This window comes from Bubalus bubalis, chromosome 20, assembly GCF_019923935.1.
Source record: "Bubalus bubalis isolate 160015118507 breed Murrah chromosome 20, NDDB_SH_1, whole genome shotgun sequence".
In the NCBI taxonomy this organism is placed as follows: Eukaryota; Metazoa; Chordata; class Mammalia; order Artiodactyla; family Bovidae; genus Bubalus; species Bubalus bubalis.
Window position 1 is genome coordinate 64692502 of NC_059176.1, and position 25955 is coordinate 64718456.

General features: G+C 52.4%; 1 protein-coding gene across 1 annotated transcript in view; it reads left to right on the forward strand.

The window, feature by feature from the left end:
- Window positions 1-503: 503 nt before the first annotated feature.
- Window positions 504-25955, forward strand: part of ALDH1A3 (aldehyde dehydrogenase 1 family member A3) — a 43146-nt gene continuing 17694 nt past the window's right edge. Inside the window, exons 1-9 of the mRNA XM_025271628.3 lie at window positions 504-719; window positions 5970-6074; window positions 8370-8510; window positions 13027-13156; window positions 13463-13524; window positions 15840-15968; window positions 17479-17592; window positions 19473-19575; window positions 21831-22015. Of these exons, the coding sequence (XP_025127413.1) occupies window positions 621-719; window positions 5970-6074; window positions 8370-8510; window positions 13027-13156; window positions 13463-13524; window positions 15840-15968; window positions 17479-17592; window positions 19473-19575; window positions 21831-22015 (1068 nt within the window). The 5' untranslated portion in view covers window positions 504-620. The remainder of the gene's footprint in view (window positions 720-5969; window positions 6075-8369; window positions 8511-13026; window positions 13157-13462; window positions 13525-15839; window positions 15969-17478; window positions 17593-19472; window positions 19576-21830; window positions 22016-25955) is intronic.

Here is a 25955-nt window from a genome sequence, read left to right on the forward strand (position 1 = left end):
CAGCGCCGGCCGAGTGCGGCACGGCGGGCGTCGGTCCCGCAAGCCAGGCCCCGGCAGCGGCCGGACCCCAGGCCGAGGCACGTGGGCGGCGACGCGGGGCCGCCGCGCTGGGTCTCCGACGCGGGGCGCGGAGCGAGGCCCCCAGCGGGCCGGCCGGAGGGCGCGCCCTCCCGAGGAGGAGCGAGTGCGCCGAGCAGCGGCCGGCCGGGGGCGGCAGGTGCCACGGACGGGCTCGCTCGACCTCGGCGAGGGCGCCGGGGCCGCGGCCCGAGTCCCCGCTCCCCGTCCCGGGACTTCCGGGGCCCAGCGGGGCTCAGGGGCGCTCCTCCAAGGGCGGCCTCCCAGGCGGGGAGCGCGCGGCGCGGTGGCCGGGCCGGGGGTGGCCGGGCTCCCGCAGGGGCGGCGGGCGGGGTGGGGTGAGGCGGGCCGGCCCCCTCCCCGCCCGCCCGCCCGCCCTTCCTCCCGTCCTGCAGCCAATTAGACAACCCCCTCGGGCGGGAGGCGTGGGGCGCTCCATAAAGCGGCGCGGAGCTGTCACCCTGCGAGCAGGCTGCGCACCGCCCAGGCCGGAGCAGGCGCCGAGGACTCGGGCGCCGCGGGCCGGGGAGCGCCGAGGAGCCATGGCCACCACCAACGGGGCTGTGGAGAACGGGCAGCCGGACAGGAAGGCGCCCGCCCTGCCGCGCCCCGTCCGCAACCTGGAGGTCCAGTTCACCAAGGTGAGACGGGCCCGCGTCCCACCCGACGGCAGCCTGGCTCTGCGCCGGGCTACCCGGCCGGGCCGGGGGCGTGGACGAGGGGCCCGCAGGCCGGGAGCCCCGCCGCTGCGCTTGTGGCGTGCGAGGGCGTGGGGCGGCGGAGTGGGCCTGGGGCGGCGGAGTCCGCCCGGGGCTTCTGGGACCCGAGCCTCTGCGCCGGGCCCGGTCCTCCCGAAGCCGCGTTCAGCGCTGGACATCCCGGCGGAAGCCCGCGCCCCACCCGCGTCCGCCGCGCACCCCGAGAGGGACCCCGAGATCAGCATCCCCAGACGGACTCTCCGGCGCCGAACCCGCGCGAGGGAGGCTCTGCAGCGGCCGCGCCGTGCCAGGCTGCGGCCGCTGCGGCCCCGACGTGCCCTTGCAGGCCCGTTTTGAAGGCCAGCGGTGGGCCGCGGGGACCGGAGCAGTGGTCTCCCCGCAGACTCTGAGGCGAGGTCTCCGGGACTGAAGGGGTCGGGCTTCGGGGTGGTCAGAGGGTGCCTGAAAACGTTGAGAGCCGCTCTGGGAGGTCAGGCTGCCCTGGGAAGCTTCCGGAAATGTCAGAGGGAGCAAGCGGAGAGAAGGGCACCTCCCGTGCTTAGCTCAGCTCGTCCCAGCTTACCAGCGGAGCCAGGGCTAGCGGGAAGGTGTCCCGGAGCCCCGAGACCCTGGTCTTGGCAGATCAGGGTCTCGGGTCTGGGCCTGGGAGACCGCGGGTTGCTGGGCTCCATCGTGCCGCGGAGTCCCGCACCTCACGGTCCTTTCTGCGCCGCGGGGCCGGCAGCCTGGAGCACGGCAAAGCGGCGGGATCACCTGCTTGGGGCAGAGAGGAAGATGGCGAGGCCTGAGCTGGGCACAGCTGGCAGCTCAGCGGCCAGCGCGGAGGGCGTCCTCTCCAGTACAGGGACACCCCGAGGCTGTTTGGAAGCTACTGGACTGGGTCTGGGGGCATTTCAGGGACGCAGGCCAAAAGTCACTGTGGGCTTCACTTTCCTCAAGTTTATCTCCTTTTATTTTTGCGTCTTATCCATTGCTATCACCCCCCCGCCCCGACTTCAGCTGACACAGCACTTAGAAAATTCCTCCATCAATTTGCTTTCAAAAGTAGCAATTATGTGTCTCAAATAGTTTTAATCAAGCAGAGAAAGTTGCAGGCCACTATGTGTGGCCTTCAGATTCTGATCTCTTGGCACGTATGGTCGGCTGGACCTCTGATCACATGACATTAAAATTAACTGTTTCCAGAGGGCTCTGTAATCAACGGAGACAGTCCGATGGAGACCATTTTTAATGTAGTTTCATAAGTAGGAGCAGCCTCAGAGTGCAAATTCTGGAAACACTGAAAATAGTAGCTAAATGTGTTTAGCCCCTAAAACTGTTGGTTGTCACCTGTTGTAGGTGGTGGTGGCATTTTGTTTTTCTTTTATAGCAACTAAAAATTACATATATTGTTTTCCTATTCCTTTTTACCTTTTATAGTGCTATCAGAGCAATGTTGCCACATATGGAAAGTTGCCTCTTTGTCTGCAATTCTTTCTGGCCCTTTGCAAGCGTAGATGCAGCCCTTACTTAGAGAGGTGGATCTTAGCATGTTCACAGAGTGACCAGTCAGTCTTTGTTGTCTGGCTGGGTGTCCGTCTTCTTAGTGGAATAGAACTGGGTTGTGACTAAGGCTCAGGGGACGGCATGAGATGGAGGGGGCTGGAAAGCCAGATCCTTAGCCGCTTCTGGCGATGAAGACTGGGGAAGCCCAACAGCAGGCCCCTGCGCCCTCTCTTCTGCTGGAGCCTCGCTGTCCCTGCTCCAGGCCCACCTCACGGAGGCCTCCTCCTAGCACTTGTGGGGTTGGGGCGCCAGGGTGGCTGTGACTGAGGGTGGGACCCCAGGCAAGCAATGCTTGCAGAGCTTCTGGCTGCAGAGGCAGCCCCCAGTGCGAGGAAAGAAACGGAGAATCAGAGCTACAGAATCGAGACCCTCCTGGCTGTGGAGCGTGTGAGCGGTAACGGTCTGTCGTTTTTCAAACCCGACTCCTGGTGCTTCTTGCTAATGGAAGACATGCAGGAAATGGTGGGTCTGGGCCCCAGCCTTGGGGGGCCACGTCCCAGGGTAAGTCCAGTCTCTATAAGGAAGAAGCGCCTTTGTTTGTTTGCATGTTTTAACACTGGGCTCTGTTCTCTGATTTTGGGGAGGGGAGGTCCCCTAGAAGCCCCACATAGGTCTTAGAGGGTAGCAGCCCCTTTCACTTCAGAAGGTCCCTGACTTTCCTTAATGATTCTTACAGTAGCAGAAAAAAATTTTTTAAGATTTTCTGGCTCAATAAAACGCTGGTTTTTAATGATTGTTTTCTATGAAAAGTAAAATTCCCTCAAATCTCCTTTTCTGAAAACACTGCTTTTGAGTAGAGCTGGGGTCCAGTGGAAGTTTCTGTAAGCGGTGACTGCAGAACTCTCTTGTGTAACAACTACCCTCACCTCTCTGGGGCACCTGACTGCAACCACGGCTGTGGTTTTCCAACTCAGTCTGGATAGGATGCCATTCTATTCCTCCAATAAAGTGTGAATCCCATCCGCTCTGTGTAACGTAGTTTTATTCCTCTGAAAGTTTTGTTTCTTACCAGTTCAAAAGTCAAGGAAAACAGGTTTTTTTAAGACCCACTTTCCTGATTTGGGGTTCAAAACAAGAAAGCTAGCATAATTGATAGGCCACACTCTCTGACCCCTTCCTCATTTGTGTTTTTGTTTTCTTTTAGTGCAGAGTAAAATCAACAGTAGAAACCACTTACAAGATTGCTTAGTAATGTAGTATAAAGCAAAAAATTTTGCTAAATTAGAAACATTGTGATGGGAAAATATGAGTAAAGTTGAGTAGCCTGAACTTTTTTTTTTTTAAGTTGCTGGTTAGAAAGGATTATGGATCAATGTCACAAAACAACTGAGTAATTATTTTTTTGGAGGAACATGCTTGAAGCTGAAGTATAACAGACATCTGATCATTGCAACGTGTTTTTATCCCCTTATTTATATTCTCTTCTACTACCTGCTCATTTTCCCTCCCCCTTGGAATTGATATCAGGAAGGTCCTAGAATCAGCAGATTTCACTGACAGTCTCTATTATCTAACCCACGAAATTTCATCTTCCGACAAATGGGCCTCTCTTCCTGGCTGCACTTTCCTCCCTGTGCTAACTTAACCCCTCTGCTCTACTTATTAATTTCTCACTGTTACCGAGTGATTGCTTGCTGGATGGCAAAAGTGAACTCTCGGATTTGGTTTCAGCTGGAAGAATAAGCCTGTAATTGTAGCCTGGCCTTTCCCACATGCTTCCCTGGGGGCCTGGCCTCAGGCTGAAGGCACTGAGCTTCCAGAAGTGGGATGGGCACGTCCCACAGTCGAAGGCCACTGTCAGCCTGGACCCACACGAGAAAGCAGGGACACTGCTCACCTGCCCAGCCAGGGCTGGCCCTCTGTGCTTTGTCCCCACCACTCTCAAATTTCTCTGCTTTCCAAGGAGAGTTATCAAAACAGCACCCCAGTGGCTTCCCAGAGAAGGCTTCCTTTCCCGTGAACTTCAGAGTTTTTACAGGACAGCTGAGGACAGAGAACATAGTCAGGTCACATGCTGGATAAATCGGCCACCCTCTCACCCGTCCTCACCGGGGAACCAGGTATTCCAAATGAACGAAATTCATAGTCGTGGAAATTAGCCCTGTAGTCACAGTGATGGAAATTAGCCCTGTAGTGGTGCAGGTCTCCCTTTAAATGAATCAAAGATAAGCATATAATAAATAGAATAGATGGATATAAAGACATGCATATAAATGTATGTGTATAAACATATGAATATAGATACGGAAGCTTCCCTGGTGGCTCAGTGGTAAAGAATCCACCTGCCAATACAGGAGACATAAGAGTCTCGGGTTCAATCTCTGAGTCAGGGAAGATCCCCTGGAGGAGGGCATGGCAACCCACTCCAGTATTCTTGCCTGGAGAATCCCATGGACAGAGGAGCCTGAAGGGCTACAGTCCACAGGGTCATGAAGAGTCGGACACGACTGAGCAACCTAGCATGTACATAAATATAAAGATGGAATCTGATGAGCTAGTTCTGTATTTAGAAATTGTTGATGACATTTTACTCTACGGAGATGCTTCAAAAGCATTTTAGCCATGTTTACTACTGGGGTCTCTGTGATGCCACGATGGGCTCTGACCACGAGGTGGTCCCTAGTGGGTACAATGGGAGATTCTGTCCTCTCACTGGGTGGCCAGGACCTCCGTACTGTGAGAAAATGATTTGTGTGGTATCTGTCACCTCAGTCCCTAGTTCTTTCCCCCAAATCCTCTCTTTTAATATTTCTTAAGAACTTAGGGTAAGCTAAGAGTAAACAGTACACATATTTCATTGCATAGACCATGAAATTCTTTTTAGTTTGTTCATAATGTCTTTTTTTTTTTTTAATATATCTATTCTTGGCTGTGTTCTAGATAACCGAGTCTCAGAACTAAGTGATTTTTGTGAGTTGATTCTTTAGTTCTGGATATAAGCAGTTATTTGCAACATATGTTAATATAACCTGAACATTTCCTAACCCAGATATTTATCTTGCTATTCCAACACTGGCTTTTATTAAAGCCCAACATGAAAATAGACATTTTAAAGAGAATGGGGAGATGGCACTAATGTGCATTAATGAGGGCTAAAGGGTTATAGTGAGATCCTTTTATAAATCCAGTTCCTTGGCGGTCCAGCTGGGGGTTGCAGCAGGAAGGAGGGAGAAGGGAACGTTCACTGCTGACATACTCTTCAGGGGCAGGCAGATTGCTTGGCACTGCATGTGTGTGTGTGTGTGTGTGTGTGTTGGTCCCCTGAACTTGATGAGTGTGTAAAATTTAACTCATGTCCTTTTTGTAACTCTTTTATTCTTCTGTGACTCCATCTTATTGTCTAAAAACATTTTAGAAAAAATTCTAAATTACTTCAGTTTTATTTTGACAATTTGTAGTTCTCTGGAAATGTATTAAAAATCAGAAGACTTGGATTCTGTTGATAATTCTGAATGTGCTCCCAGTTGGGCATGTGACTGTCTCCCCCCTTCCAGGTCCCACCTGTAAAACGGCAGGCGGGCAGGTTGGCAGGAGGGAAAGAAAAGACGTGACCTAAGGTCCTCAGCATGTTGGAATTATATGATTTTGATTTAAGCCTAATGCATTACAATTTCCTTTCCTGGTTAGATATTCATCAACAATGAATGGAACGAATCCAAGAGTGGAAAAAAGTTTGCCACGTATAACCCTTCAACTCTAGAGAAAATATGTGAAGTAGAAGAAGGAGATAAGGTGGGTGCCCTCCCCCTGGCCCAGTAATTCAATTACTGATCACTAGAGGATAAGGAAGTGCTTCAGCTTAGCTGTAAGTCAGAGCTGGCCCACACTGAGGCCGAATCTAAGCAAGCTGCTTCGTAGACACATGGCCCAGAATGGGATCAATTAGGGACCCTGTGCTGTAGAGTCCTTCTCCTTTGATAGATGTTTTTCCATCTGTGAGGATGACTTCAGCCGTCCTTATCACGTGGCTAAAGGAAAGGTTTTTATCAATGATTTGAACCTGGCAGCATTAAAGAATCTTTCCTGAAAGCATTTCCGGCTGGCTGGTGTGTTTCACCAAATGCAACATTCTGGCAGGAGACACTTTTTAAAAAAAAGACTTGAAGGAGACCAAAGACTTGCTAAGTCATGCAGAAGTAATAATGTTATGCAATTGCCAGATTTTTTTTTTTTTTCTACCAGAAACTTAAATGATTGTGTAAAGCTATAGCCTATAACCCTATTTGATAGTGCAGGGTATATTGTATAAGTTATGTGTTATATATGTAATATATGAATTTCATTATTATATATAAAGCTAAGCGACTCCTGAATATGTCCTTGATACATTTCGAACCATAAAATATCTTTTGAATATGTGTCATTGGGGAAAAGGTTGAAAGTACAGCTTTTGTAAGGAGGGAAGAGAAACGGAGCCGTCTTCTCAACCACTGGAGTACTTATCTGATGTTCATAAATATGTAGGTAGTGTGAACGACATGTGTAAAATAGGCTTGAGTTTGATTCTAGTAGCAGGATTTTTGTGACGGTGTGCCATGCACCGTGTTTGTACCTGTTCCGCCCCTCCCGTGTGCAGCGCCCCATGAAGAGCTCTGTGTCTATAATACTAGCACCGAGGAGCTTATGTGAAGACATCAGGGTGTAGGGGTGGGACGCGATGCTGAGCTGGTCTCCCAGGTGTAGTACACGGGGGTCAGGGAGCAGTGAGATCCCCGCCATGGGCTCTGGCTCATCCCATGGTCTGAGTGACTGTTCCAAGCACCAGAAGACAGAGGCTTCCCCATCCTTGCAGCTGGAGAATTCCTGGCCTCCAACCCCAGAGCCTGGGACAAGGAATTCAAAGCCCTAATATCTCCCTTGCCAAAGTTTCTACTCCCCTCCAAACCCATTTTGGATACACAGAATCTTGGTGGAGTGTCCCTCTTGACTGGTGCTGGGTGTCCACTGCTGGCTGCATCTCCCTAAGGAAGAGAGGCTCAGAGGGATCTGGGGGGTGAGCCCCTGATCATTACCAACCAAAGCCTCAAACCTCATTTTCTTGAGCATAAGAATGGATGTCAGGGAATTCCCTGGCAGTCCAGTGGTTAGGACTCTGAGCTTCCACTGCAGGGAATGCAGGTTCGATCCCCAGTCAGGGAACTAAGATTTGCAGGCCACATGATGTGGCCAAGCAATATTAAAAAAATAAAAATTTTGAGAGAATGGGAGACATTACTCTAAATAGCTCTCGTTCTTTCCTAGTAAAGAAGATTTGATTGTAATTTTTCTGTTAGTGCCCAGAAGATCCAGTTCTTTGTCTATAAAATGATCACAGCTCCCAGGGGATAGCTGATAGTGTTGTTTAGCTGCTGAATCACGTCCAGCTCTTTTGTGACCCATGCTCCTCAGTCCATGGGATTTCCAGGCAAGAATACTAGAGTGGGTTACTATTTCCTTTTCCAGGGCATCTTTCTGACCCAGGGATTGAAATCGCATCTCCTGCATTTCAGGCAGAGCCACCAGGGAAGCCCCAGGGGTAGGTGAAGTGAGGCTAAAGGGAGAAGTCCCTGATGTGGACTTTTTCAATACCGTCAGTTCTGAGACCCAGAGGAGGACTCTTGCCCCCGTTCTTGGACCGCATGTGGTTCTCAGCTGGAGTAAAGTGCCAAGACAGACATTCCCCACCTCATTGGTGAGCTGTGGGAATGTGTTTGTGTCCAAACTAAGGTAGCAAGTAGATGCTCTCTTCCGACATAGGTCAGCAAGAAAAATGATTACAGTCAGTGGTTTTATGACTCTTTTAAATACTTTGTACAATCAGAAGAAAAGTTAATCCTTGGCCCTTGTAGAAACCTTGAAAGACTTAAAGCAAAAACAAAATCCCTTAAAAGTCCCTGACCATTGAAGTGATTAGAAACCTGGCGACTGCTCTGAGTTGCCCGCCCACCTCCGTCCTCTGTGCCGGGATGGAGGCCGGATTCTGCAGTTCCTGGACAGCCGAGCCCTCCGCGAAAGGTGACACGCTCTCTCCGTTGTTCGGCCTTGCAGCCTGACGTGGACAAGGCTGTGGAGGCCGCACAAGCCGCCTTCCAGAGGGGCTCTCCGTGGCGCCGGCTGGACGCCCCGAGCCGTGGCCGGCTGCTGCAGCAGCTGGCGGACCTGGTGGAGCGGGACCGCGCCGTCCTGGCGGTGAGTACCTGGGACCCGCCCCGGGGAGGGGGCGTGGCCCGCTGGCCCCCGGGGCCGCCCCTTCCCGGCGCAGGAGAGAGAACTGGGGAGCGGGGTCGGGAGGGGGAGGGACCGCGCCGTGCTGGCGGTGAGTCCCCGGGACCCGCCCCGGGGAGGGGGCGTGGCCCGCTGGCCCTCAGGCCCGCCCCTTCCCAGCGCAGGAGACAGGAGTCGGGTGCCGGGTCTGGAGGTGGTGGGGTTGCGCTGCCTTTTGAGGCACGGCTCTCCAGCCCAAGGCCGGCGTCCGCACCCCTGGACTCAGACGATCCGTTCTGAGGTCAGACTTTTGCCCCTGCCGCTGTCTTCTCTGCCTGAGGAAGTTCTGATCCACTAGTGGCTCCCAGGCTCGAGATGCTCACAGACAGCCGGGCTGGGCCGTCCCTTGGTCCTACTGCACAGTTAGAGCTTAACTTGTTTTCTTATATCAACTCCTTTCCAAACTGAAATTTAACCTCATCCTGAGGGACAGTGTCTATGAAATTACAGGTGTAATGTGCTGGTGTGGTTTTTCTAATACTTATTAAAATAAATGCCACCCCTTGGCACAGAAAAAGTGTCCTTATATAGCTTAAAAATCACCCGTTTCACCCTTGAAATGGGCAGTGGTAAGTGTGTGTGGGGTGATGGTGAGGGGATAACTTAGCTACAGGAAACTTCAGAGTGTGAAAGACCTAGGTTCAAACTGCAGCTCTGCCGCTTTACCAGCTGTGTGACTTTGGACAAGTTGTCCAGCCTCCCTGAGTGTATGTTTCTTCACGGAGAATGTCACTATTATTGATATCTGAGTATTGTGAGAATGATCCACTTAAAATCCTTTGCAGTACCTGTCATCCAGTAAGCACTAAACAGATGAAGTTATTAATAATGCCATCTGAGGACCAGGTTCTAAGCTCAGTTGTGTGTTCTCCTGGTGATTTCTAGCACCGTAATTCCTCAGCTGCAAAATGTGTGTCTTTATTCATCCCATTGCGTGAGTTGGGCTGCTCTCATGAGATGAGCTGTGAAGACATTTAGGAGTAGCAAGTGCAGAGTTTACTGCGATCCTCAGACCTTCCTTTGGTCTCAGAGGAGATCCTGGGGCCCTGGCGCCTTCTCTTTTGCCGCCTGCACACACAGCTCTCATAGCTCAGACTCCCGTGTAGCACTTGTCCCAGAACTGGAGGCCCAGTTGGTAGGAAAGGAAACCTCCTTTTTGGCCTCTGATTTGGAAAAACCGTTCTTTCCTTTCTTGATTTGATGTTGGGAATGAGTGGTCAGGTGGACACCCTCATGGAGGTCAGCGCCAGCAAGGACGCTGAGATTCTCTTGGCCCTGCGTGTGTGTCATGGGTGGAGGCTGGAGAAACTCCGTTTCGGGTGCTGCTCTGGGGTGTGTTGCCCTGCGGGTGCGTCCACAAACACGGAGAGACCTGCAGCTTCCTTCCTCCACCCCAGCTGGCCAGCCTGCAGTGGGGGAGAGAGATTCCCTCCAGGGTCAGTGTCTCTCTCCACAGAGCCTCTGGTTCTTCCTGCAGCAAAAGCCAGTCTCAACTCTCAAGCTGCCAAACTGGCTTCTTCAAAAACATTTCTGTTTTCCCCCAGCATGAGCTCATCTGTCTGCAATGTCCGTGAGGACTCAGAGCAGGCGGGAGAGGATGTGCCCGGTACCCTCCCCTCCCTGTCCTTAAGCGTCAGTATCATCTTGGGGCGTGGTGGCTGCAAGGCCCCCCCCTTCACCTTCAGCCCTCTTGGCTGTCCTGGAAGGCTGCTGTGAGTGCACGTGGAGCAGGGTGCCTCTGCCATCAAGACTCACTGCCCACGAGAAGCAAGGTCCAGCTCTTCACCACACCGTGGAAGGGACAAGCGAGTGACCGGCAAATACAGTTTTTAGAACCCAGACCGCATCAAGAGAAAGCACACCCTTGAGAGGGTTTTCCTGCCTTCTCCTGCACAAAATACCTCTTCCATCATGTTCCCTTGCCAGCTTGGTGGCTCTGATGGAGCTGGGCCTGAATACTTCGTGTTCAGTGTTTGGAGACCGTGGGCAGATCCAGTGAGCCTGGCACTTTCTCCCTCACCGCGGTACCTGGACCCAGGCTCTGGTGTTCGGATGCTCATCTTGGGAGCCTCCAAAGAGGAGCTGTCGCTGTTTGCTCTCGTCTCAATCAAAGCCCCACTTCTGAGCCCTTCGTTTCAGCCTCAGCACTAGGGCATCATGGTCACGTCCCTACCGCACTTTCCCTTCATTCTTTAGTATTTAAGGGTTACCATGTGTTGATTTCTCAAAAGGTATATTTTTATCCTAAAATGTTAAAAAGAAACTTAAAAGCAGCTGTGGTTCTCTCATGATCCAGCCACAATAATTGTTTAAAAGTCCCAGCGAGTAGCTAACTCTTCATCTCTCTGCTTCATGTCTGCATAATCACCTGAAAATTGTTTTTGATTTTTTTTTAAGAGTTTCCTTTCTAAAGCTATCATGACCCAGTTTTGCTTTGAAAGATTCCATAACACCAACCTGGCAAATTCCTGTTATCACGAGAGTAAGCAAACGTGACTAAATTAATAATAAAAATAGTCAATGGTTGTTGAATGCTCACTCTGTCCCAGGCTTGTTGCAGGCACTTGATCTGTAGTATTTATCATCCTGTTTAAAAGATAAGAATGCTGTGGCCCAGAGAGGTTAGGTCCATCTGTCCTAGTTTACCCAGCCGGAGGGTGAGCCAGGACTGGAGCTGGGCAGTGGCCCCGCATGTCCCCACAAAGCTCTGCCCAGCCCTTGCCTTTTTTCCCATCCCTGAAAAACGCCAAGAACAAGCTCCAGGTTCTGCTGATAGACGACCAGATGCTGTGTGGAGCAGCTGGGCCCTAGAGAATTTTGGCATTATTTACAATTGTTGAGTTCCCCCTGGGAAAAGAAAAGTTCCAACTTGGAATGTAAATCAATAGGAGCCAAAGGTACAGTGTACTGGCTGTCACATTGCCCTGACTGGGTCCCTGAGCAGCTTCCACAAGGCCTGAGACACACCCCAGACCCAGAGCAGCCCTGTCATCTCTAGCAATACACACTCCTGTCTCCTCACTGTCCCCAGATGAGGACTGCTGACCACCTGTCTGGTCCCAAAAGAGAAAATGATGACAATCGTCACAGCTCTTATTACCATCATTTGAACAGTGGATGTGACTGGTACCATGGGCAGACACTGCTGTTAGTGCTTTATGAATGGGACTCCTCTAACCCACACAGTACTCCTGTAAGGTAGATACCATTATTAGTGCTGTTTTACAGATGAGGGAACTGAGGCAGGATGACATTCAGGGACTTGCCACAACTGCTCAGCTAAGAAAAGGTTGCCTCCTGTTTAGAGAATGCTTGGTTCATTCCTGAAGCAAAGATAAAGTGGCCCCAGCCTTTCACCTAGCCATCCTACATGCCCTGGTGCAAAAATCCAAGGCAGCGGCCTAAAGAGCATCACTGACCTGACGGAAGTCAGAAGGCCCAGATTCAGTGCCAGCCATGCCCCTGCCCTCTTGATAACACAAATGAGTCCTGAGCTCCGTTAGCCTTGGTGTCTGCACCTTGAAGCAGGAGTAGAGCCGTCCGTTGGAGACAGCCATCCGTTGGAGACGAGGCGTCTGCGCCTGCGCACGGAGGGGCCTCTCTTCCTCTGTAAACCGCCATCTCGCCCCAGCGACTCTGCGACCAGAATCCTGCCCTGGGCTCTGTGTCAGGGTGGCCGCTTCCTGCAGCCACGGATGACGATGGGCGGCTGCAGCCCTGGACTCACCTGGGGCCGCTTGTCTGAGGGACACAGGGGTTCTCGTGAGCCTGGTTGGAAACAGAAAAGAATCCGTACCATTGAGTGGCTGCATGCTCGCCTGGGGAGCAGTCACCCCTCACCACCCAGGGCGAGCCTGCTCGCTTCCCAGCCCGCATCCGCCTGGCTGCCCAGCGCAGGACTGGCGAGGAGTGCGGAGTCGCACCTCTGTGCTGCTTGTCGACTCTTTGGGGTCCGGCATGCTTTCCACAGCTATGCTGGTCCTAGAGGCCGAGAAGAGAGAACCCGGGGCCCCTTCTCCTTTGTTAGGGGACCTAGCCCCCTTCCCAGCCAACCTGAAGCCGGCACACCTTCTGCGAGCTTCCTGGAGCGCGCGGACTCGCGTGGCCAACGGCGCTCCCGAAGGACGACAGGAGGCTGTGCTAGAGCGCGTTTATTCTCTCCCAGAGAGGCGCCAGACCAGCCGCGTGCCGTCCTTCAGGGGACACGTGGCCATGCTCTGGCCGATCCCCCAGGTTGAGGTGTTCTGAAAGAAAAGCAGTCCTTGACAGCCTGGGACAGGTCTTCTCTTGAACTTGCTGTCTTGCTTTCCGAGACTCGCGTGGCTGGGAGGTCCTGAGGGCAGCACTCCAGGACCCTGCTCTCTCTCCCTGCACTGTCTTTACCAATCTGAGGGTCAAACGGAAAACCGTGTCTTAAAAACATGTCATCTTATGATTGCAGACCCTGGAAACGATGGACACAGGGAAGCCGTTCCTTCATGCCTTTTTCATCGACCTGGAAGGCTGTATCAAAACCCTTCGATACTTTGCTGGGTGGGCAGACAAAATACAGGGAAGGACCATCCCCACAGGTGAGCCAGCTCAGAACTCCCGGCCCGGTCTTCTTTCTCCTCCAGGCAGCCTCTTCAGAGCAGCCTCTTGTTTCTCTCCAGAGCATCCTTCCCATGCCCCCCGGCAAAAGAAACGGCACCGTGCGGATCCTTCCTCTAAGGAATTTTGCTTTTGAAATTGAGTTAAAGATCACTTCTTTACGAAACAGATAAAACTTAGAGTTGACACTTTGATGGGCCTCTGGGTTTGTTTCTTGTCTTTTTAATTATGTAGGATTCTTAAGCTCGATCCATATGAGATTAAGAGATTCTTAATGTCTCTTCCAGATGACAACGTTGTGTGTTTCACCAGGCACGAGCCCATCGGTGTATGTGGGGCTATCACTCCTGTAAGTACGGCAGCTTTTCTCGTGAGATCTGTAGATCCCACTCCACTGCACTTCGGTCTTTGGAACCAGTCTCTAATGGGTTTTCACTGCACTGGCACCAGTGGAGCATCGCAGTGTGGCATGGACCCTGATGCTTGGGGGCCGAGATGCATCCGACCCCATTCCTGCTCTCAAGGGGCCAATTCCAGGAATGCAGCAGAAGACACATGGATTCCAACCAGAGGGGTCAGGAATGGTCAGCTCCCCTTGGGCAGGAGGCTATCAACTGGGCCTTGAAGGATAGGAAAGAGTTGTTCCCCAGGACAAAGGGGTTTCTGAGTATAGGAATGGCCTGCAGGAGGGTGGAAAAGTGTCTGGCTACTTGGGGGCAGCAGCGGGATAGCTGGCGAGGTGGGAACTTAGGCAGGGACAGAGCGAGGATGAGGAGGCGGACCCGGCAGGTGGTGCGGCCCAGCGTCCAGCACCGTGGTGCCCAGGGCCCAGGACTTTACTTTCTGGGTAGGGGAGTGCCTGGCAGGTGCCAGGGTTGCTGTGATTCTGCTGTCTGTGGGAGGAAGGCCCAGGCCACTGCGGCAGCTGAGGAGGCAGGCAGCAGTGTGGAGAGGCTTGGAGAAGCACTCTCTGGGGGCAAGGAAGGTTTGAGAGCCAGTCAATGGTCAGGCCAGAGGTGCTCTTGCCCATCAAGTTGGAAGGGGGTCCCCTAAAGATGGATGTAGATTGAGAAAAGAAGAGGGCCCAGGGGAGCTCCATGGACTGCTAAGGAATCCCAGGAAGAAGCCTGAGCAGCCAGGGTCAGGGGCCCCCAGGGACGTGATACATATTCAGAAAGAGATTGCGGTCGATGCAGTCATCTCTTACCTGGAAATTCAAAACAACAGAGACACCTACTGTTAGATGTGCTCCCCAAGAGAGGTGCTGGGGGTATCTTCGATGTAGCTAGGGCCAATGGAAAGGGAGCTGGGCACATGGGCTTGGGCCTTCCAGAAGCTGCAGTGAGAGAGAAGGGAGCCGGGAGGAGAGGCAGAGGCCAGGAGAAGGTGCAGGTTTGCTTGTTGGAGAGGAGAGCTGATGGCATCTGGGTGCTCAGGAGGGGGTCTAGAAGACGAGCAGACCCCGGGGACCAGTGGGGCTGTGCCTGCTGTCATCAGCCAGCCTCATGGGCCCCTGGGACCTGGGGTGTTCTGTTTGGTGTACAGTGGTAGGAATCTCAGACAGAGCTGGGGGTGAAATCTAGCTGGCTGTTCGTCAGCCCTGCTGGGGGAGAGGCATCCACGGAGCCTAAGGAGCCAACTGGGGGGAGTGGGCACAGAGATGAGGGTTGGCCAGAATCAAGCTCGGTGTGCTCTTGGAGATGCTCGGTTTTACCTCGTCTCATCACAGATGACACTTAGGCAACAGTGCAGTGAGGGAAACGAGCCTGGCTGTGAATCCGGCCTTCATCTGACAGTTGTGACCTTGGTCCAGTGAGCTCACCCTCTGCACCGCGTCCCCTCTTCTGTCCAGGGGAGTGGCAGTGTGACTGTCCCCGCACAGGTGTGTCGGGATCAGATGAGTTCAGCGTTTGGAACTGCACCAGGCTCACAGTGGACGCCCAGTGGGTGAGGGTGCTTCTCAGGCCTGATGCCAGGGGGACTTTGGTGTCCCTGCCTCTGTGGGGAAAGGAGGACAAGAAAGTTTTCCAAGATGAATGTCACCAAACACCCATCAGGCAGGGGTTGGTCTGTGCTCTGTAGGAAGAGAGATAGGGTGGCATCTGAGTTGAGGAGAGGCAGGCCTCATTCCTTTGGGGCTTTTCCCAGATACTAACATGCTGCTGGCATTGTTAACCTGCAGGAGGACACAGTAGCACACCTAGAGCAAAATCCTCTTTGCAGTGACCACCTATTAGCATCTCCTAGGATGCAGTACAGGAGACGCTGGGCAGGAATGCAGTTCTGATCATTGCATGCTGCTGTTGCTCCTGCTTAGCTGTCTCATTCATTTCTGATCTGTGCGACCCCATGGACTATATGAGGACCCCTCCAGGCTCCTCTGCCCATGGCAATCTCTAGGCTAGGATATTGGAGTGGGTAGCCATTCCCTTCTCCGGGGGATCTTGTGGACCCAGGGATCAAACCCGGGGCTCTTGTACTGCAGGCAGGTTCTTTACCCCTGAGCCACCAGGGAAGCCCCTGACTGTTGCATACTCCTGCATAACCTCCTATACCCCGCATCTAAACCATGCAAAGCAAGTGCTCCACACAGGCATCCCTGGGCCTTGGGGACGGCGTCGTGCACAGCCCCAGGGCCCCCAACCCCTCTGTGTTTTGCTGCAGTGGAACTTCCCTCTGCTGATGCTGGTGTGGAAGCTGGCTCCTGCTCTCTGCTGCGGGAACACCGTGGTCTTGAAGCCGGCGGAGCAGACCCCCCTCACCGCCCTCTACTTGGGCTCTCTGATCAAAGAGGTGAGACGTCCCAGGAGAAAATGCTCTATGTCATCAGGAACATTCCCACTCCCGGGAGCAGCGCCACCGCCAGAGATGAGCCTGCCCTGCAGAGCCGGGCCGTGCATGCCCACGCCCACTGGCTCCCGGCTGAGTGGGACGGGAATGCCTCCTGGTTTCACTTGGCAGCCGCTCCTCCCCACTCCTGCTTGTGGCTGCTGAACTAGAAGGGACTCCATTCCTCCCCCTGATCCTAATGAGAATGCTTATTCTGATGACAAGCTCAAACCTGTGGTCTCGGGCCAAATGTTTTTTCTAGAGAATTTGCAAGGGGGTCGCTTGAGAGGTGACTTCTCCAGACCCTGTCTGTGTGGTGTCTGTCCTTCTCCTGGAGCTGTGACCCCCACCAGCAGCCCCCCAGAGGGGCTACTATGAGCCCCAGCCTCCTCCCCAGTGCTGGCTCTCAGGCGCCTGTCCTCTCCCTGGCAGCCACCACTTGGGGAAATGAGCTGCTCAAAGGGCCACCTCCTTCCAGACACACCTGGCAATGTATTTCAGTCATTCTGTCCCCAAACTGTATGTTGCAAAGATTTTTTTAAAAGAAACAGGAAGAAAAGAGGGATGGGAGGAAAGGTCCATTCATTTCATCTCTTAGCTAGGCCAATACAACCAGGAAGTGAAACATTTATTGTTTAGATGTAAGGCTGCAGAGCCAGCAACTGATTGGTTTTCCACTCTCCTCTGACCGGTGATGTGGGACCTGATGACATCATATAATTAGACTTACAGATTCTAAAGTCACAGTTGTTTAAAAAAGTGTTTAGGAAAACTGAAGACTCAGGCACCATGTCCTAAAATCTACCATTTCTGAATTAATGTGTTTTATAATAACAAAGAGAATGGCATCCCCCAGTGGAAGAGCATTCCCCCCACCCTCCAGCTCATTTGCGCTGCTCTTGGTTAATAAAAAGCACCTAGCATGTGCAGAGCACCACGTGAACGAAACGTTGCTCCCCACCTTCAGGATGTGCTAGCTCTCAGAGTGACCCAGGTTCAACAGTCAGGGACTTTGAGGGAGTGAGACCATATTGCCATTTGGAACATTAATGGGACAGATTTAAAAAAAAATAAGTTGAAGCTGAGGAAGTGTATTTTGCAGATGCCTCTGAGCCTGGGGGCTGTCACCAAGGTGTCCCTGCTCCCTCAACACACAGACAGATACAGACACACAGAGAGAGACCCATACCGACTCACACACACACACACATGCAGACACACGCAGAATGGTGCTCTGCTACAAAGGGCAACTGCCGTTTTGTTCAGAAGCCCTTTGGGGTAGGCAGGCCACCCGGAAGAGGGGTATAGGCCTCACCCTGTCCCAACCACTCGCTGGCTGACTGGGTCTGGCCCTGGAGAGGTTGTTGAACCTGGGCCCAAGCTTCCAGGTGAGGCTGCCACTCCACTCAGGGACCTCGCCCAGCCGTGGCTCTCCTAACCTCCTCCTCTGAACACCGTCTCGATTTCCTCCCAGGTGGGATTCCCTCCGGGCGTGGTGAACATCGTGCCAGGATTTGGGCCCACAGTGGGAGCAGCAATTTCTTCTCATCCTCAGATCAACAAGATAGCCTTCACTGGGTCCACAGAGGTAACTCCTTACCCACCGGGGAGGCCACCGGCTGTCGCTGGGAATTTTTCCTTTAGAGGCTAAACTGTGATGCGTCCCTGTGCTAAATCTGACCCCACTTTAGTACATAGCAATAGTTAAAAAAAAAAAAAAAAAAAAAAGCTACCGGTCCAGTTTCCAAACTAAATAAATATCTAATTTATTCATTCAGAAGCCTCAAAAGAAAATACTGTTAGATAAGATAAAAATGTGAAATAGCCATAGGATAAACTGCATAATCAAGGTGAAAAAAAAATTAGCCTAGGGTGACTGGCAATATTGTAGTACTGATCACACATTTGAAAGTGTCAACTTTTGATTCAGAAAGTCCATTTTGAAGTAGCTGCTTAGCAACTACTGTTTTCATGAGCATTCAAGGACGTACTTTCCATTATATTGTATCTATACTATATGATGTTTTACAGCCATTACAATAAGGAAAGCTGGGCCATGATCTATTGCTAAAGCACACACACAAATAGTAAACTGCAGGAAAGTATATACCACATATACATACACACACACACACACACACATATATATACACACACACACATGTATATATGTTTCCTTGGAGAAAGAAACAGCAACCCACTCCACTATTCTTTCCTGCAGAATTCTATGGACAGAGGAGCCTGGTAAGGCTATAGTCCATGGGGTCACAAACAGTCAGACATGACTGAGTGACTAACACTACTATATATGTGTGTGTGTGTATATATATATATATATATATATATATATATACTATTAATAAAAAGGTGTGTGTAGAGAAATAGAAATTGCCCGGAAAGACTCCCAAGAAATTCTTACTGTGGCCTCCTCGGTAAGTCCTGGGGCATTAACAGATGAGGGGAGATAAAATCTTTCCCCTTTAATTTATATGCATCTATATGTGGAATTATTTCTAATGAGAAAGCACTTCTGTACTTAAAAAATAGATGGATAAAATCTCCCAGGCAATAAGCGTGCCTATCTCTCCTAGTTTCGTCCAGCAGGGGTCCCCAGCCCCTCTTCTGTGGCTGGAGGACAGGATCCTCAAGACGGGACAGAGGGGTGGGGGCAGAGAGGAGCCCCCCGCAGTGGCTCCCAGGTCTCCTGTCTTCTCCCCGACAGGGGGCGCGTCCCTGCCCCAGCTGCCCTCTCTTGGGACCGTGGGGCTGCCCGTGGGGCCATCTGGCTTGTCCCGGCGCATCGGCTCTGAGTGCCCTGCTTCATGCTGGCACCCTCCCCTCAGCCCTGGGGAGCCCAGCTCCGCCCCCTGCTGGCTGTCTGGCCCTAGGCCCCGGTGTGCCCTGGTCTCTGAGTCTGCTGGTCCTGAGCCGGTGGCCCCAGGACGAGGCACTGCTGAGCCAGGCCCCCCTCCAGCGGTGTAGGAGTGACGGGCACAGCTTACAGAGTTACCACGGTGAAACGGAGAAGCCGTTCTCTCCCTCCTCCTGGGGCACTCGGTCATGGGGTGCATTTCCAGAGAATGGGCACCTTCCCGTCCTGCAGATCAGGTCCCCCGTTTCTCTAGCCCTTGGAGGTCCCTCAGATCAGACCAAAGGGCCGTGCAGAGCGGCCGCCCCTCGGTCCCTCAGTCAAGACCAGCTGCTGCTGGCGGTAGGCGGCAGGCGAGGTCAGCTCCGCCGCACGCCGTGGGTGGCCGTGGGCGAGCCATGGGCCTTTGAGGCTCCAGTCCACCCCTGCAGGGAGCCGCTCAGAGCCTGGATTTCAGCCGGGTCATGGTCGAGTCCAGGAGGACACGCTGCGAGAGCCCAGGGCACGGAGTGGGCAGCACCACGGCCCAGGGCCTGCTCAGATCATCCCACCACTTCAGCTCTGTCTGAGGCTTCTCCTGTCTGGTTTTTATCCCGAAGGTTGGGAAGCTGGTTAAGGAGGCGGCCTCCCACAGCAACCTGAAGAGGGTGACGCTGGAGCTTGGTGGGAAAAACCCCTGCATCGTGTGTGCTGATGCTGACCGTGAGTCTCCCCACTTCCTGGAGTCGCAGAGGCTTCACTCGGTCCACAGCTTTCTCCTCACTTCCTTGCCTGAGTCAGAACCAGTTGAGGGAAACAGGCACACGCATTGCAGGGACGTTTCTCCACCTTGGGTCATCACATAACAGGCAGATGGAGACCCGAAGGCCAGCTTCACTGGCAGTGGGAAGCCGCCCTGGAGGAGGGCATAAAAATGTGTAGCCACAAGGGCCGCCTGTTTCTGCCCTTCGAGGCTGAGTTTTCCTTCCCTGTCCCCGCAGAGCTGGGGCCGTGACAAGTGGGTCTGGGTCTTCTTCAGAGCCCCTGTGGGGGGCAGGGGGAGGTCAGGAGGAGGGGACGGGCACCCCACAGTCATTCAACACTCTGCCCTCTAGCTCAGTGCTTCCTGCACCGCTTGCTGGCTCTGGAGGACTTGAGGGGTTCCTTTCTTGTTTGTCTCAAACCTGACAAATCAGAGGCCCGTGGCAGGGGCCCTCAGGAGTATCCTGCTGGCCTGGGTGCTGTCTTTCCCTTGACTGTCTCTTCCCTGGGAAAGCCTGCCCGTCCAGAAGCGTGTGTTTCACGATACAACATTAAAGTAAGCACTATTCTGGGTTGCCGTGTCCAGAAGAGGGAAGAAAGGGCCACGTCGGGCCGTGGCTGACCTGCTGGCAGGGTCAGCTGCCCAAGGTGTGACTTCTCAAGGACACTAAAAAGCCTTTGCCTCGATGAGCACCTCCCTGCCTGCCCACTGGTGCCTGGGATGCCTTTCAAGCAGTCCGAAGCCTCCCGTTCCATGGTCAGATAAGGTTGGAATTGCACAATTCCCTGAGAAGAAGTGACCCTAGCGTTGTTTCTGGCCCAGGTGTAGATCACTGATAGCAGTGGGCTCCCAGCGAGGGAGAGGACTGGGCGAGGACTCAAGCACCACCGAAGGAAGGGGAGCTGGGTGTGAAGACAGACTGCTTGTTTTCGCCTGGTTTGCTGCTTCCTACAGGAAGTAGGACCAGTGTTGCTAATGGTCTGTGCAGCCACGTGGGGCAGTCCTGGGTGCTGCCCCGCTGTGACCCACATGTGGAGCTTGAAGCTCCAGTCTCAGAGAGCAGGACTCCTATTGTGCCCTCCTGTGACTCCAGATCCGGACGCCCCTTCTGCCAGTCAGCGCGCCCTCTTCCGTCCCAACCGGGAAGCCTGCAGCAGAAACACGGACTCCTGTCTGAGTGTTGGCTTGACAAGGGTCATAAACACCCATCTCCTGTTCCTCGGCTGGGCAGTGCCCATCCACAAAATTCAATCCTGGCATAGCTGGCATCCCAGGCATAGTATCAACAGTAACATGCCACCGTCTCCCAACACGGCAGCTGCCCGCCTCTGGGTGCTGTCAGGAAGTAAATGAGCTGTTTTGGAGCAGGGGTAGTTTGAAGCTGCCTAGGAGGAGGTGGGGTGCAGGCAGAGACAGAACCTTGTGACGCTGTCCAGCTGTGACAGTGACTGACACAGAAGCCCTTGCTTCTGGGTAACGACGGCTCTCAAAGCCCAGAGCAGCCTTCCTCAGAGCTGCCCAGAGAGCAATGCTGGCTGACGTGGACCCTCCACCCATATCCAGGGGGGCCTGGCTCTTGCTTTATGCGAAGGGAAGCTGCCCTGGAGTTGGGGGGTGGGCAGGTGGGCTGTAGAAGCCCCTCAGCAGATGTCAATGGCCTCTCTCCCTGAGCACCCTGCTAGTTCAGCTTGAGTACCTGGTTTTATTTCAGTGTAGCTCTACAGTGCAGATCCAGCCTTCATTAGGCAGAATCAATACATTTTTTTAAACCCTTTTAAGTCACACATAGTGTTGTGTTCCTTTCATAAGCTCCCCCTTGTCATTCAAGGTGGAAAATTTCGGCCCCTTGAAAAATTCTCACCAACTGGTCAACATCAATACTTACAAAAGGTTATTTTATAGACCACTAGTCCCCAGAAAAGGAAGGGGAGGGATCCGTGGGCAAGGGAGATGGGGATATGAACAGTCTCCGTGCTCATTAGCGCAGTAAAGATGCTGAGACATCCAGCAGTCAGGGACCTATTTAACCCAGAACTCTGTGGACCCGAAAACCCCCTTTCCCATCCTCTGCTTTTGCGAAATGCTGAGCAAAATTAAAGTCTGCAGCGCAGCCACCCGAGGCCTGTTTTCCCGTGTGGGCAATTAGAGCTGCAGCTGTCGCCCGTCCAGCCCTAACGACTTAATCGCTTCCTCTCCCCGCCGCCCCTCCCTGCAGTGAGCTTGGCGGTGGAGTGCGCCCATCAGGGAGTGTTCTTCAACCAAGGCCAGTGCTGCACGGCCGCCTCCAGGGTGTTCGTGGAGGAGCAGGTCTATGACGAGTTTGTCAGGCGGAGCGTGGAGTATGCCAAGAAGCGGCCGGTTGGAGACCCCTTTGACGTCAGGACCGAACAGGGCCCCCAGGTAACCGAGGCGTCACGTCCCAAGTGCATGTTGGGGGGTTAAGCAAGCAGGGCTCTGGCCCTGCACAGCTCTGCTGTTCCCTGGCTTCAGGGTCCTTCTTGAAGCAAGGGCTCCCTTACCCGCTTGCCTGCCCTTGTTCCAATGCTGACTGACAGTTCAGTCCTGTCAGGCCTTGGTAGGGTTATGAAATCACAGTGAACACGCAGACACTTGACTCTTCACGGCAGGTAATACTGAGCTCTGGGCCTTGGCAGAAGGGAGGCATTCCTGGTTCAGAAGCCCGTGTGCCTGCACCCCCCAGCCAGAGGCACCTCTTCTCTGAGCCGCAGTGTCCCCAGGAGAGAGCCGCAGGCAGAGGCTGCTTGCTTAGCTGGCCTCTCTGCAGAAGTGAGTCAGAAGCCTGGCTGAAAGGCAGCAGAGTGCGGGTGGAAGTGGCACCTGGGGTCAGAGGCCTAGCGGTCTCCCAGCCCATGGGAGTCACAGGACGAGGTGACCATCAGAATCCCAGCAGAGAGGGCTCAGAGGATCGGGCTACATCTCTGAACAGCAGGAACATGTCTCTGGCGGCCTGGTTTGCGAAGCTAACAACAGGATGAAAATGATCATAACACCAAGGTTTAATAACCTCAGGAAGAGGGCACATCCTGTATCGCTTTCTAACTGTGCAGGGCAGCAGACGGATAAATATTTAAAAGAGGACAGCCTAACCATCACATGAATTATTGAAATGGAGCTCAACAGCAACCCACTTTACTTGTAGCCAAAGTCCTGCTCCAGCCAGGAAGTTTCAAATCACATGTCAGGACTCACCCATTTGCCTCTGTCCCGGGAACTAGCGACTCACCCACTGCATTGGCCCTGTGTGTTTCCACAGGAAGCCATGGAACTGAGGACAAGTTTGGCTCTGGAATTTTGTGAAAACCACAGGCTCCTGCCAAACCTCAGTTTCCTCATCTGGAAGACAGAGCTATTGATGCATATTAAGGAAATTTCAAGGCATCTAATAAGTTTTTATTCTTTAAGGGGAGAGGCATTAAACGGCAGGCTTCCTAAGCTAGGTGGAAGTGAATGTACATGACTTCAAGCCACATCAGTTAGGTCTTGCTTGACTGCCGGGGTCCAGCCCCGGTGGATCCAGGGAATTCGAAGCAGGGATGGCGTCGGCGAAAATCAGGAAACAACTGCTTAATTAAACGTTTATTAAGGATATAAAGAGTGGTGAAATAAGGACAGCTCAGCGAAGAAATTCAGTGAAGAAAAGAGGCTGAATAAAATTCCAAAGCAGGGAATTTACGTCACCTACGAAGGCCACAGGCGTCCTCCCTTTCTCCCGAAGGAGAGGAGACACTAGGGTCTCCCCGGTCAGATCTTAGAAGCCCAGGCAAAATTAGTAGGCTTGACGAGCTTCCCTGCCTCAGAGGAAAAGTTTAGCTAGAAGGTGAAAGAAAGAACGACATGGGGAGATGAAGTTTCGGTGAACAAGGCCCGTACTTTATTTTCCAAAGTAGTTTTTATACCTTAAGTTATGCATAGAGGATAATGGGGGAAGGGGTAGAGTCATGCGGTAAGCCAGGCTTTCTTCCTGCAAACTTATCATATGCAAAAGTTTAGGTGATTTGCATCATCTTCTGGCCTGGAGGCCTGTTAACATTTTAAGACCCTTTCTTCAGAAAACTTATTTTTCTCTAAAGGTGATTAGTCAAGCGCCACCCTCCAAAAGCATTAGATAAAGTTGCATTCCTACAGAGCAAAGATGTGGTGGGCTATAACAAGAAAAAGAATTAACTCAAGGGTCCCAGGTTACAAACATTAAAGCTACTATTTACACCAATTATATTAATCAATACACTGCCAGGGACGCAGCAGGTAAGGGATATGGAGACTTAGCAGCAAACATTGGCCTAACAAGTGAAAAACCCTTCACCAATACAATTTCTAATCAATCTTTTAACTGCTCAAAGGAATCTGTATTTAGACAGTTTAGAACATCTCATGCCTCTCACAGCTGGGAGGCTCTGAGCAATCACATGTGGCCGGAAAAACCTATTCAGGCAGGCTAGAGGACTTCCAAAGGAGTTTGTAGGTTGAAACACTGTCACACCCAGGAATTATTAACTGGAGCTGTAAGCTAACTCTTTTTTCAGAGAGAGGTAGTAGGGGACAGCCCCCCGTAAAGTCAGAGGTGTAGGTGAAAGCACAAAGCAGAAAGTAGGCAGACTCTGGTTTTAGGGGTAGATGCTCGAGAATTTCCAGGGAGACTCCTGAGGCTTGATCCCGCCTTTGCGTATGCCAAGCCTCCTTCCTCATGACCTTTGCCACAGGAGGATTTCCTCACGCTGGCTCCTGGCAGTGATAGACTTCCAGTTGAGCTATTCCAGATCCTGAAAGATTATGCTGTGAAGGTGCTGCACTCAATATGCAATATGCACTCAATATGCAATATGCCGGCTCCCGGCACTTGACCATCCTTGGGGGGATGCCTTGGCTGGGGAGTGGGGAGGACCACGTGGAAAAGGTGTGTGTCTGGCCACGGCGCCCACCTCTGCCTTGGCCCAGCCCACATGCTGTGGTTCTGGTGCCACGTGATCCTGGTGGAGAGAAATATCTCTACTTGTGGCCAACGCTCCGCTTCCTGTCAGGCCTCAACCCCCAACCTAGTAGTGGCCAGTGAGACAAAGTCCAGCGGCCTTGGTTGGATTTCAGGTCTGCGTACAGACATGGCCACAAGTCATTATCGAATCTGCTGTGATTGTGAAGCTAATCCAGAATCTGTGGGAAATATGTGAGCTGATCCATCCTAAGGAATCCCTTTTACCCCATCATTATTCGTAAGTCTCTTTCCAAGGTTTCAGGCTTGACTTCTGAAGCCAGATATACAAATCTCTTCCAAGAGAGCGGAGTGGTGTTGATTTCATCAGTGCTTTTGATGCTGCTGCTGAAAGTCCTATTGAAAACTCCCTTAAGCCATCTAACTTCAGTATATTATTTAGGGATGCTGCTGAGTTTTTTTTTTTTTTTTTTCTCCCAAAGTGCTTTTTCATCTACGTTAATAAGATTTTACTCTGAGAGGATTTACAGCTGTCTAAATAGTCCTGTCTATCTCATGCCAGTAAAACAACTAGCTGACCAGCTCAGGGTCCACTTACAGGCAGCCGGCATGCTCCAAAATTATTCAAGTTTATTTGGCAACTGAGCAAAGAGATGCACGGACTCACACAGGCCACCTGGTGCAGGGCAGGGTCCCAAGTCCTCTCCACCCTCTCCTCTCAGCAGAGCTGCTCGCTGCCTTGGCTGCCCTTGGGCCCTGCTTCTCTATCTCTGGTGCGGCGCTCTGGCGCAGCCCTCACTTCATAGCAGGTTCTTCTCCTGCACTGTGAGACGGAAGCTGACATTCATGGAGGATTATTAGATTTAAACAACATATTCACACAGACTGACCAGGGAGAGTCAATCTGGATGGGTAGAGTCTCCAGGGAGACCCAGTGCTGGCTGCAGGATAGATGGTCTTGGAGGCAGAACATGGTCAGCGGCCACTGAAGATCTGTAGTTTGCTGAAGCCCCACAAATCTCTTGGTCTCCGAAGAGGAGGAAAGAGCAATCCTGGCTTTTAACCCAAGACTTGGTTCACCCAGAGAGAAATTACCAGATTACCAGACCCGTTGTAATTTGAATTACTTTTTGAGATGGCAGTACATACACATGGGGGGCTTACCAGGTGGCAGAGTGGAAAAGAATCTCCCTGCCAATGCAAGAGACATAGGAAACATGGATTTGATCCCTGGGTCAGGAAGATCCCCTGGAGGAAGAAATGGCAACCCACTTCAGTATTCTTGCCTGGAAAGTCCCATGGACAGAGGAGCCTGGCAGGTTACAGTCCATGGGATCACAGAGTCAGACACATCTGAGCAACTGAGCACGCATACACATACACATGGTCAAA